Here is a 12,717-nt window from a genome sequence, read left to right on the forward strand (position 1 = left end):
TCTGGAGAAGGAAATGGCGACCCACTCCAGTATTCTTGCGTGGAGAATCCCATGGAGGGACAAGCCTGGCAGGCTACAGTCCATGGGGTCACAAAGAGTCGGACATGACTGAGCTACTTCAATTTTACTTTCCAAGCCTATGCCCCAACAAGTAACACTGAAGAAGCTGAAGTTGAAAGGTTCTATGAAGACCTATAAGATCTTTTAGAACTAACACCCAAAAAAGATGTCCTTTTCACTATAGGGGACTGGAATGCAAAAGTAGGAAGTCAAGAAACACCTGGAGTAATAGGCAAATTAGGCCTTGGAGTACAGAATGAAGCAGATCAAAGGTTAATAGAGTTTTGCCAAGAGAATGCACTGGTCATAGCAAACACTCTCTTCCAACAACACAAGAGAAGACTCTACACATACATGGACATCACCAGATGGTCAACACCGAAATCATATTGATTATATTCTTTGCAGCCAAAGATGGAGAAGCACTACACAGTCAGCAAAAAGAAGACCAGGAGCTGACTGTGACTCAGATCATGAACTCTTTATTACCAAATTCAGACTAAAATTGAAGAAAGTAGGTTCAGGTATGACCTAAATCAAATCCCTTATGATTACATAGTGGAAGTGAGAAATAGATTTAAGGGACTAGATCTGATACACAGAGTGCCTGATGAACTATGGACGGAGGTTCGTGACATTTTATAGGAGACAGGGATCAAGACCATCCCCGTGGAACAGAAATGCAAAAAAGTAAAATGGCTGTCTGGGGAGGCCTTACAAATAGCTGTGAAAAGAAAAGAAGCAAAAAGCAAAGGAGGAAAGGAGAGATATAAGCATCTAAATGCAGAGTTCCAAAGAATAGCAAGGAGAGATAAGAAAACCTTCCTCAGAAATCAATGCAAAGAAATACAGGAAAATAACAGAATGGGAAAGACTAGCAATCACTTCAAGAAAATTATAGATACCAAGGGAACATTTTATGTAAAGATAGGCTCGATAAAGGACAGAAATGGTATGGACCTAACAGAAGCAGAAGATATTAAGAAGAGGTGTCAAGAATACACAGAACTGTACAAAAAAGATCTTCATGACCAAAATAATAACAATGGTGTGATCACTCACCTAGAGCCAGACATTCTGGAATGTGAAGTCAAGTGGGCCTCAGAAAGCATCATTACAAACAAAGCTAGTGGAGGGGATGGCATTCCAGTTGAACTATTTCAAATCCTGAAAGATGATGCTGTGAAAGTGCTGCTCTCAATATGCCAGCATATTTGGAAAACTCAGCAGTGGCCATAGGACTGGAAAAGGTCAGTTTTCATTCCAATCCCAAAGAAAGGCAATGCCATAGAATGCTCAAACTACCGCACAATTGCACTCATCTCACACGCTAGTAAAGTCATGCTCAAAATTCTCCAAGCCAGGCTTTAGCAATACTTGAACCATGAACTTCCAGATGTTCAAGCTGGTTTTAGAAAAGGCAGAGGAACCAGAGATCAAATTGCCAACATCCACTGGATCATCGAAAAAGCAAGAGAGTTTCAGAAAAACATTGATTTTTGCTTTATTGACTGAGCCAAAGCCTTTGATTGTGTGGATCCCAATAAACTGTGGAAAATTCTTCAAGAGATGGGAATATAAGACTACCTGACCTGCCTCTTGAGAAACCTATATGCAGGTCAGGAAGCAACAATTAGAACTGGACATGGAACAACAGACTGGTTCCAAATAGGAAAAGGAGTACGTCAAGGCTGTATATTGTCACCGTGCTTATTTAACTTCTATGCAGAGTACATCATGAGAAACGCTGGGCTGGATGTAGCACAAGCTGGAATCAAGATTGCTGGGAGAAATATCAATAACCTCAGATATGCAGATGACACCACCCTTATGGCAGAAAGTGAAGAAGAACTAAAGAGCCTCTTGATGAAAGTGAAAGAGGAGAGTGAAAAAGTTGGCTTAAAGCTCAACATTCAGAAAACTAAGATCATGGCATCTTGTCCCATCACTTCATGGGAAATAGATGGGGAAACAGTGGAAACAGTGTCAGATTTTATTTTTGGGGGGCTTCAAAATCATTGCAGATGATGACTGCAGCCATGAAATTAAAAGATACTTACTCCTTGGAAGGAAAAGTATGATCAACCTAGACAGCATATTCAGAAGCAGAGACGTTACTTTGCCAACAAAGGTCCATCTAGTCAAGGCTATGGTTTTTCCAATGGTCATGTATGGATGTGAGAGTTGGACTGTGAAGAAGGCTGAGCGCTGAAGAATTGATTCTTTTGAACTGTGGTGTTGGAGAAGACTCTTGAGAGTCCCTTGGACTGCAAGGAGACCCTACCAGTCCGTCCTAAAGGAGATCAGTCTTGCGTGTTCTTTGGAAGGACTGATGCTGAAGCTGAAACTCCAATACTTTGGCCATCTCAAGCAAAGAGTTGACTCATTGGAAAAGACCCTGATGCTGGGAGGGATTGGGGGCAAGAGGAGAAGGGGACGACAGAGGATGAGATGGCTGGATGGCATTACCGACTCGATGGACATCAGTTTGGTTAAGTTCTGGGAGCTGGTGATGGACAAGGAGGCCCGGCGTGCTGCGATTCACGGGGTCACAAAGAGTTGGACATGACTGAGAGACTGTACTCTTCTGGGATTATATAACAACAATGTATCCTGCTTGAGGACAGTTTCTCCTTCCTGAAAACCTTCTGGCTAATCCTGTTATCTTAAAATGTAAATTATGGGAGTGGGTCTAGTAAGATCTTTAGGACCTCCAGACATTCTTTTGATTTATTGTAATAACTAATTTAAAAAGTATATAATCTCCTTGCTAACATGCAATTCTTTCTATTTACATAGAGATGATTTATTACTTTATTGTCAGAATGATGAAGCTTCAGAATCTCATGAACTGCACTCTGGCCATAGATTCAAACCTATTTTTTCTCTGAACTTCAAAAGCCTAGTTCCCTGATCAGGTATTATACTTGCCTAAATCCTATCACTTCCTTGCCAATTCAAAATACTCAACAGTAATTTCTGAACAGTTATTATCTGAAAGGAACCTTATAAGGTTTGATGGTACATACAAAAGTGAGAAAGGTATAATGCCTTCTCAAAGAAGTGAACATGTCTCTTTGCCTGTCGCTCATTGGAAAGACCATAAAATCCTTCTACTGGGACAGAATTTTTGCTTTTCATTTCAGTTATCTTTACCCAAAAGCCTATCATTTTTCATCATTAGGTTTAAAGACTTCCTTTGGGTAAATATCCTTTGACATAAGGTTACTTCCTCTTACATTCTATTACATACAATTCAATTAAGTACAGTGTACTCTCAGTTGTTACATTCCAAGCATGATTATTACTCACGTTGCATTGCAAGGTTATTTCGGAATACATTACATTTATATATAACTTACATAATTAGAATTTACACTTTCCTTTCATTAAAAGTTTAGGTTTACTTTTAACACTAGTCTCTGCATCGAAAGGTTAAGTATCTGAAGCCGTTAAGTGTTGTTTCTGGCCCTCTTCTGTTAAAACCACTAACTTTCATGATATCCAGTTTACAGTTTTGTCAGATTATTTCTTCCTCCTCTCAAATTTCAATTTGAAATCATCCTGCTAAGGTCAAAGACTTGTCAGTCATGCTCTTTATAAGAATCCATTCTGTCCTTTACCAGGAATACATTATTCAGATACTGTACAGCTTGGTCTATTTGTGAATTTAAAAGCTAAATTGTATTCAGCAAAAGGGTTGTAAATTTAAGAACTAAATTATCTTATGAAGTCCAGAAAATCCATGATTGATGAGTAGTTTTTACCAGTAGTTTTTAAGAGTAATTTTACCAACCAAAAAATTTTAAAATTTGACAATATCTATATACTAAAAGGCAGTATATGAATAAAGATGAAAATTGCTTGCTTGTGGAAATAACTGAGAATATTTACCTCATGGGATTATATGGATGTTCCCAGAAAGCAAATAAAAATTGAATGGTATTAGTAAGCATATTTTACTTCCTAGTTTTACATTAGAAATTTTTGGTACTGGTAATATATTTAAGCCACTAGAATATTATTTAAACTATTTTGCCAACCTCAAAAAGCAATATGCTGGTCAGTTAGATTAACTAGGTGAATCTATACATATATATATCTATACATATATATATATATGTTATCAAATACTTTTATATCCATATATATTCAGATTTTACATTTTGTTTAAATTATTAGTATGACTTTAAAAAAAGAAACAACCCAATGAGGCTAATTAGAACTATGAAAATAATGGATCTTATTTCCAATAAAATTCTCTATTAGATGAACAACCTCCATGTAAAGCTTAAAACATGGCATCAGAAAAATACTATAACTCAACTACCAATAAGGAACAGAAAAACACAGGAACCAGGAACAGCTATAAAAAGCTGATTTTATAACTGATTTGACAGTTTCTAGAACTATACACAGAAGACAATGAGAAAGATGAGAGAGTCTTCCTAGTCTTATAAAATATTTGCTCCCTGGGAATGATAAGAAAAGCAAACAAACAAAGAAATTGGAATCCTGCATTAGTTTGCTAGGGCTGTCATAACAAAGTACCACAGTCTGGGTAGCTTAAAGAACAGAAATTTATTTTCTCACAGTTCTGAGGGATAGGAGTACAAGATCAAGGTGACGGCTAAATCAGTCTCTCCTGAGGGCCTCGCTCCCAGGTTCATAAACGGGCACCTTCCTCCAGTGTCTCCACACAGTCATCCCTCTGTGCAAACGTGTCCTTATGGCCTCTTCTTAAAGTCATACTGGATCTGAGTCCCATACGACCCCGCTTTTTCTTCATTAGTTCTTTAAAGAACCTAGTTCCAAATATTGTCACATTCTGAGGACTGAAGATAGAGCTTCAACATTTGAATTTGAGGGGAACACAATGCAGCCCATAACAGATGTCAGTAACCTCCAGTATTCTCAAAGAAAAAGATATTAAAGCAACTGGTTCATTTGAAAGAATGCAATTATCTTCCCCGGTCTCAAGTTTAACTATAAAATGAAAGGGCAGTAATAAAATATAAAGTCCATACACACTCTAAAATTTCTGATATAGAATTAACTTGCTATTTTCAAGCAAGAAACAGCAGAATATACAATATTGTCCCCATCACTGGCAATTTCTATGCATTTGCTTTTAAATTTCTCATGACAAACTGGAACCCTGAATGGAAAGAACCAAGAAAGAGTCATATTGAATCCCAGGGTCAGATCTGTCAATGGATGGAGCCCATGGAGTCGCCAGAGGCTAGAAGTCAAGGGACCTTGAGATTAAGAGGTAATAATTAAAAAAGAGAACACCATTAGCACAAGTTCAAACAAAACAAAGGGTCACTTCAGTTCAGTTCAGTCGCTCAGCTGTGTCCAACTCTTTGCAACCCCATTGACTGCAGCACACCAGGCCTCCCTGTCCATCACCAACTCCCGGAGTTTACCCAAACTCATGTCCATTGAATCGGTAATGCCATCTAGCCATCTCATCCTCTGTTGTCCCCTTCTCCTCCTGCCCTCAATCTTTCCCAGCATCACGGTCTTTTTAAATGAGTCAGCTCTTCACAGCAGGTGGCCAAGGTATTGGAATTTCAGTTTCAACATCAGTCCTTCCAATGAACAATCAGGACTGATCTCCTTTAAGATGGACTGGGTGGATCCCTTGCAGTCCAAGGGACTCTCCAGAGTCTTCTCTAACACCACAGTTCAAAAGCATCAATTCTTCTGCGCTCAACTTTCTTCATAGTCCAACTCTCACATCCATACATGACTAGTGGAAAAACCATAGCCTTGACTAGATGGACCTTTGTTGGCAAAGTAATGTCTCTGCTTCTTAATATGCTGTCTAGGTTGATCATAACTTTTCTTCCAAGGAGTAAGTGTCTTTTAATTTCATGGCTGCAATCACCATCTGCAGTGATTTTGGAGCCCCCAAAAATGAAGTCATCCACTATTTCCACTGTTTCCCTATCTATTTGCCATGAAGTGATGGGACCGGATGCCATGATCTTAGTTTTCTGAATGTTGAGCTTTATGCCAACTTTTTCACTCTCCTCTTTCACTTTCATCAAAAGGCTCTTTAGTTCTTCACTTTCTGCCATAAGCGTGGAGTCATCTGCATATCTCAGGTAATGGATATTTTTCCCAGCAATCTTGATTCCAGCTTGTGCTACATCCAGCCCAATGTTTCTCATGACGTACTCTGCATATAAGTTAAATAAGCACGGTGACAACATACAGCCTTGATGTACTGCTCTCCCTATTTGGAACCAGTCTGTTTTTCAAGGTCCAGTTCTAGCTGTTGTTACCTGACCTGTATACAGATTTCTCAAGAGGCAGGTCAGGTGGTCTGGTAGTCCCATCTCTTGAAGAATTTTCCACAGTTTGTCGTGATCCACATAGTCAAAGGCTTTAGCATAGTCAATAAAGCAGAAATAGATGTTTTTCTGGAACTCTCTTGCTTTTTTGATGATCTAGTGGATGCTGGCAATTTGATCTCTGGTTCCTGTGCCTTTTCTAAAACCAGCTAGAACATCTGGAAGTTCACAGTTCACCTATTGCTGAAGCCTGGGTTGGAGAATTTTGAGCATTACTTTACTAGCGTGTGAGATGAGTGCAATTGTGCGGTAGTTTGAGCATTCTTTGGCATTGCCTTTCTTTGGGATTGGAATGAAAACTGACCTTTTCCAGTCCTGTGGCCACTGCTGAGGCCAAATTTTCCAAATTTGCTGGCGTGTTGAGTGCAGCACTTTCACAGCATCATCTTTCAGGATTTGAAATAGTTCAAATGGAATGCCATCACCTCCACTAGCTTTGCTCATAGTGATGCTTTCTAAGGTCCACTTGACTTCATATTCCAGGATGTCTGGTTCTAGGTGAGTGATCACACCATCATGATTATCTAGGTCATGAAGATCTTTTTTGTACAGTTCTTGTGTATTCTTGCCACCTCTTAATATCTTCTGCTTCTGTTACGTCCATACCATTTCTATCCTTTATCGAGCCCATCCTTGCATGAAATGTTCCCTTGGTATCTCTAATTTTCTGAAGAGATCTCTAGCCTTTCCCACTCTGTTGTTTTCCTCTTTTTCTTTGCATTGATCGCTGAGGAAGGTTTTCTTATCTCTCCTTGCTATTCTTTGGAACTCTGCATTCAGATGTTTATATCTTCCCATTTTCCTTTGCTTTTTGCTTCTCTTCTTTTCACAGCTATTTGTAAGTCCTCCTCAGACAGCCATTTTGCTTTTTTGCATTTCTGTTCCATGGGGATGGTCTTGATCCCTGTCTCCTGTACAATGTCATGAACCTCCGTCCATAGTTCATCAGGCACTCTATCTATCAGATCTAGTCCCTTAGATCTATTTCTCACTTCCATTGTATAATCATAAGGGATTTGATTGAGGTCATACCTGAATGGTCTAGTGGTTTTCCCCACTTTCTTCTATTTCAGTCTGAATTTGGTAATAAGCAGTTCATGATCTGGGCCACAGTCAGTTCCCGGTCTTGTTTTCACTGACTGTATAGAGCTTCTTCATCTCTGGTTGCAAATAATATCATCAGTCTGATTTCAGTGCTGGCCATCTGGTGATGTCCATGTGTAGAGTTTTCTCTTGTGTTGTTGGAAGAGGGTGTCTGCTATGACCAGTGTGTTCTCTTGGCAAAACTCTACTAGCCTTTTCCCTGCTTCATTCCGCATTCCAAGGCCAAATCTGCCTGTTACTCCAGGTGTTTCTTGACTCCTACTTTTGCATTCCAGTCCCCTATAATGAAAAGGACATCTTTTGGGGGTGTTAATTCTAAAAGGCCTGGTAGGTCTTAATAGAACCATTCAACTTCAGCTTCTTCAGCGTTACTGGTTGGGGCATAGACTTGGATTACCCTGATACTGAATGGTTTGCCTTGGAAATGAACAGAGAGCATTCTGTCGTTTTGAGATTGCATCCAAATACTGCATTTCAGACTCTTTTGTTGACTATGATGGCTACTCCATTTCTTCTAAGGGATTTCTGCCCACAGTAGTAAATACAATGGTCATCTGAGTTAATTCACCCATTCCAGTCCATTTTAGTTCACGGATTCATAGAATGTTGATGCTCACTCTTGCCATCTTCTGTTTGACCACTTCCAATTTGTGTTGATTCGTGGACCTAACATCCAGGTTCCTATGCAATATTGCTCTTTACAGCATCGGACCTTGCTTCTATCACCAAAGGGTAGAAGAGTCAATTCAACAAACATTGCCTAGACCTAATGAGCAAGGTCCTATCTGGTGCCCTAAAGTACGGACATGGACAGTTAAGAGAACAGTATGTACAGAGTCACAGGGCAAGGGAAAGATCTCTGAGCACAAGCCATGCTGTTAATTTCCTCAGGCTGATATCTACAAGTCATCTACTGTTACTGAGATAACAGTAACAGTTTAGATAACAAAAGAAGTCACCCTCAGCATACTGCTATATATGTATAAAAAAAAAGACATAAAAATCAAACGTTGCCCGAAGATAGTCTTGTCTTTGATATAGCATATTAACTTACATAGTTAAAACCATTCTCCTAAATTGACTTATTTTGCTTTTATTACTGAGGAACAGGTTATCTGGAGAAAAGTTAAACTTTGATATCAATTTTACAAAACTATGCAATTGTTACTATGAACCACAAGAGGGCAACAGTTTCAAAGACCAGAGTAAAGAATATAAAGAATATAGAATGAAATTATTATAAATTAGTTTGTGAACCAGAATTTTAATTCCCCCCCAAAAGCAGAACTTTAACATTATTATTCTTAAAGTTCTTATTCAGAATTTTAGGCCTAGAAGAAAACTAAAAGATGTCTCTTTTTGTGTAAGAAATTCCATTTTCATTTTCTTCCACATAAATCATCTAAGTCGTGTCCAACTCTTGCAACCCCATCGACTATAGCCCGCCAGGCTCCTCTATCCATGGGATTCTCCAGGCAAGAATGCTGGAGAGGGTTGCAATTTTAGCATATCTCTATTCTTCTTTAATTTAGATAATTTATATAAAATTATTTACTGTATAACAGTAACTTACAGATGCATATATCTTCGTATTTTTTAAGTACTCTCATAAATGTAATATTTTGTATTTTTCACTTTTAAAGCCCTCTGAAGTAGATATGCCAGAAATTATTAAGTCCTTTTATAGATAAAGAAACTGAGGCTTAGTAGAAAGGAGTAACTCGTCCAAGTAAATACCATTAATAAGTAGAAATGGTAGAATCTCATTAAGCATATTTTCCACTAGTTTACACAGTTGCCTGTTAACCAAACAAGATAACAATGATACCTTTTGGTCTATCCTTATAAATTCAGAATATTATTCAAATAGAGCCCTGCTATAATACAACTTTACTTTTATACTTGTCAATAAGACCTTTCACAGACAACTTGCAAGCAGTGCTCACTATTTAACTATTAACACTAAGAAACAAACTTTGCTTTCATCTGAGAGAAGATGGAAATAGAAGTGACATTTAAAATAAAGCAGTATTTGCAGAGGTCAGTGATTAGGAGAAAGGGAAAGCAGACACAGAAACCTCAGGAACAAGTTTAACTGTTACCTCCAAATACTGTCACATTCCCAAAGCCATTCAATTTTGCATGTTATAAAAAAGACAGATGTATTAATACTATTGCTTTGTTAAACCTGGTGTTTAATTGTTTCATCTTCAGGAAACAGCACAGTATCATAGAGCTACTTAAATAGACTCAACCTCTGACACCTAAAATTGTATTCGATTAGAAAGGAAAGGATGACATGAGTAACAGAACACGAAATGACATCCACAAGCACACAGTATATAAAGAAACAAAGTGACAGTATGAAAAGTTGCTTGAAGTTAGTGTTATGAGCAATTACAGAGATGTCAAAGACTATTATTTCTTTGGATAAAAAGGTTGTGTTCAACTAAAAAAAAAAAACTGTGGCTATTTTTAATTTTTTAAATTCTTATCTGTTATCCCAAGAGAGCAACATTACTTTCTAGTATCTAAGGTAATAAATAACTCTTCTGGTTACTTCCACTTTAGAGGTACTGCTGGGAAAGGAGAAGCTAGAGACAGCTGAGTTGCTACATCCTTGTGTTCCCCCTCGTTCATTCATTTAATCATTCTACCAATATTTGTTGAGGTAAGTACAAAAAAAGAGATCATCCAAAAAATAAATGAGTCATTTGCTTATGGAGCTGACAATCCAGTGGTAAAAATTAACATTAAAAATGTACTGTTACTAATTGTGGTATTATAAAGTAAAATTGGGGGTGCAGTGAGAACCATGATATAATAATTTGGATATCCAAGATGCATTGTCTGTCACAGAAGCCTTTGTGTAGGTGACATTTAAGATGATTAGAAGAGATTAGAAGCTGGGCACTGAGAAAAGGCTTCAAGAAAAATAGTGTATCTTGCCCAAAGTAGGGAGTGATTGGCTTGTACAAATAACTGAGGCTTTTTAACTGTGTCAATGACTAGCACACATCCTGTGGAAGAAATAAGCCATAAAAATCCAAAGTGCAGAGAATACATATGTGTGTGTGTGTGCGTGTGTGTGTGTGTGTGTGTGTGTGTGTGTGCTTTGTTGCTTCGGTTGTGTCCGACTCTCTGCGACCTTATGGACTGTTACCCGCCAGGCTCCTCAGTCCATGGGATTCTCCAGGCAAGAATACTGGAGTGGGTTGTCATGCCCTCCTCCAGGACTTCTTCACATCACAGGACTCAAACTCGTGTCTCTTACATCTCCTTCACTGCAGGTAGTTTCCTACTGTTACTGCCACCTAGGAAGTCCTATGTATGTGTATACACACACATATATTAATATTTATAATCATTGTAGAGGGGAATAGAAAAGGTATCTCCTCTAAAGAGGAGAATCAGAGGCAGGATGCTGGACTGAGGGGTTCAAGACAGTCCAACTCTGAGTTCACAGATTTCTAAGACCATTAAGACAATCAGACTGGACAATACTTTCTATCTCACAGGGATAAGGATCAAATGAGATAATACACTAAAACTGAATAGTTTATTTACCTGTTGTTAATATTAAAGCATTTTCAATTTTACTCTGGCCTTAATTCCTGTCCCAAATCTAAGACACTATTCATATTTTAAAATTTTCTAGTCCAGATTCCCCAGACAACTTCTTAAAATAACAAGGTCTTCCTTTTGTCTTTAGTAAACTTGTTTCTCCTACTAATAAAAAATTAATATTTTATGCAAAGACTATTTCAAACTTACGTTCTAGTGCATTATAAAGAAGTTCAAAATCTTCTTTTGTTTGAGGATTATGCCTCCGGTAATAATCCAGTTTCATCCACTCTTTTTTTTCTCTTATCTTCCTGTGTTCTTCCTCTGCTTCCCATTGCAACCTGAACATTTTCTGTCTTCTTAAATCCTCTACCACAACTTTAGCATGCCATCGTCTGTAGTAAGTCTGTATCACGATTATCTACAGTTAAATTAAAGAAAATAAAATGTGGTCAACCTTATTAGACAAGGGAAAGAAACAATGATTATTTCTATTGCAATTCAACAAGTACTAAAAAATACTGAGTGTCCAGCTTTAGCTCTATGCCATAAATTCTCACATACATTCTAACAGAAATACAACAGCTATCTGACTTTGAAATCTAGTAGCAAGTATACCTTCATCAGTTCAGTTCAGTTGCTCAGTCGTGTCCGACTCTTTGCGACCCCATGAATCGCAGCACACCAGGCCTCCCTGTCCATCACCATCTCCCGGAGTTCACTCACGCTCACGTCCATCAAGTCCCTGATGCCATCCAGCCATCTCATCCTCTGTCGTCCCTTTCTCCTCCTGCCCCCAATCCCTCCAAGCATCAGAGTCTTTTCCAATGAGTCAACTCTTCTCATGAGGTGGCCAAAGTACTGGAGCTTCAGCTTTAGCATCATTCCTTTCAAAGAAATCCCAGGGTTGATCTCCTTCAGAATGGACTGGTTGGATCTCCTTGCAGTCCAAGGGACTCTCAAGAGTCTTCTCCAACACCACAGTTCAAAAGCATCAATTCTTCAGCCCTCAGCCTTCTTCACAGTCCAACTCTCACATCCATACATGACCACAGGAAAAACCATAGCCTTGATTAGATGGACCTTAGTCGGCAAAGTAATGTCTCTGCTTTTGAATACACTATCTAGGTTGGTCACAACTTTTCTTCCAAGGAGTAAGCGTCTTTTAATTTCATGGCTGCAGTCACCATCTGCAGTGATCTTGGAGCCCAAAAAAATAAAGTCTGACACTGTTTCCCCATCTATTTCCCATGAAGTGATGGGACCGGATGCCATGATCTTCGTTTTCTGAATGTTGAGTTTTAAGCCAACTTTTTCGCTCTCCTCTTTCATTTTCATCAAGAGGCTTTTTAGTTCCTCTTCACGTTCTGCCATAAGGGTGGTGTCATCTGCATATCTGAGGTTACTGATATTTCTCTTGGCAATCTTGATTCCAGCTTGTGTTTCTTCCAGTCCATTGTTTCTCATGATGTACTCTGCATATAAGTTAAATAAGCAGGGTGACAATATACAGCCTTGACGTACTCCTTTTCCTATTTGGAACCAGTCTGTTGTTCCATGTCCAGTTCTAACTGTTGCTTCCTGACCTGCATATAGGTTTCTCAAGAGGCAGGTTAGGTGGTCTGGT

The 12,717-nt window shown here is 38.6% G+C and overlaps 1 protein-coding gene across 2 annotated transcripts in view; it reads right to left on the bottom strand.

Moving 5' to 3' along the window:
• The window catches only part of IQUB (IQ motif and ubiquitin domain containing), a 78,064-nt gene that overhangs the window by 39,660 nt on the left and 25,687 nt on the right, over positions 1 to 12,717 (bottom strand). For both annotated transcript variants that reach the window (XM_069586916.1, XM_069586917.1), the window contains exon 7: positions 11,301 to 11,511. In XM_069586916.1, coding sequence (XP_069443017.1) covers positions 11,301 to 11,511 — 211 coding nt within the window. The remainder of the gene's footprint in view (positions 1 to 11,300; positions 11,512 to 12,717) is intronic.

This window comes from Ovis canadensis, chromosome 4 (assembly GCF_042477335.2).
Source record: "Ovis canadensis isolate MfBH-ARS-UI-01 breed Bighorn chromosome 4, ARS-UI_OviCan_v2, whole genome shotgun sequence".
NCBI classification, from domain to species: Eukaryota; Metazoa; Chordata; class Mammalia; order Artiodactyla; family Bovidae; genus Ovis; species Ovis canadensis.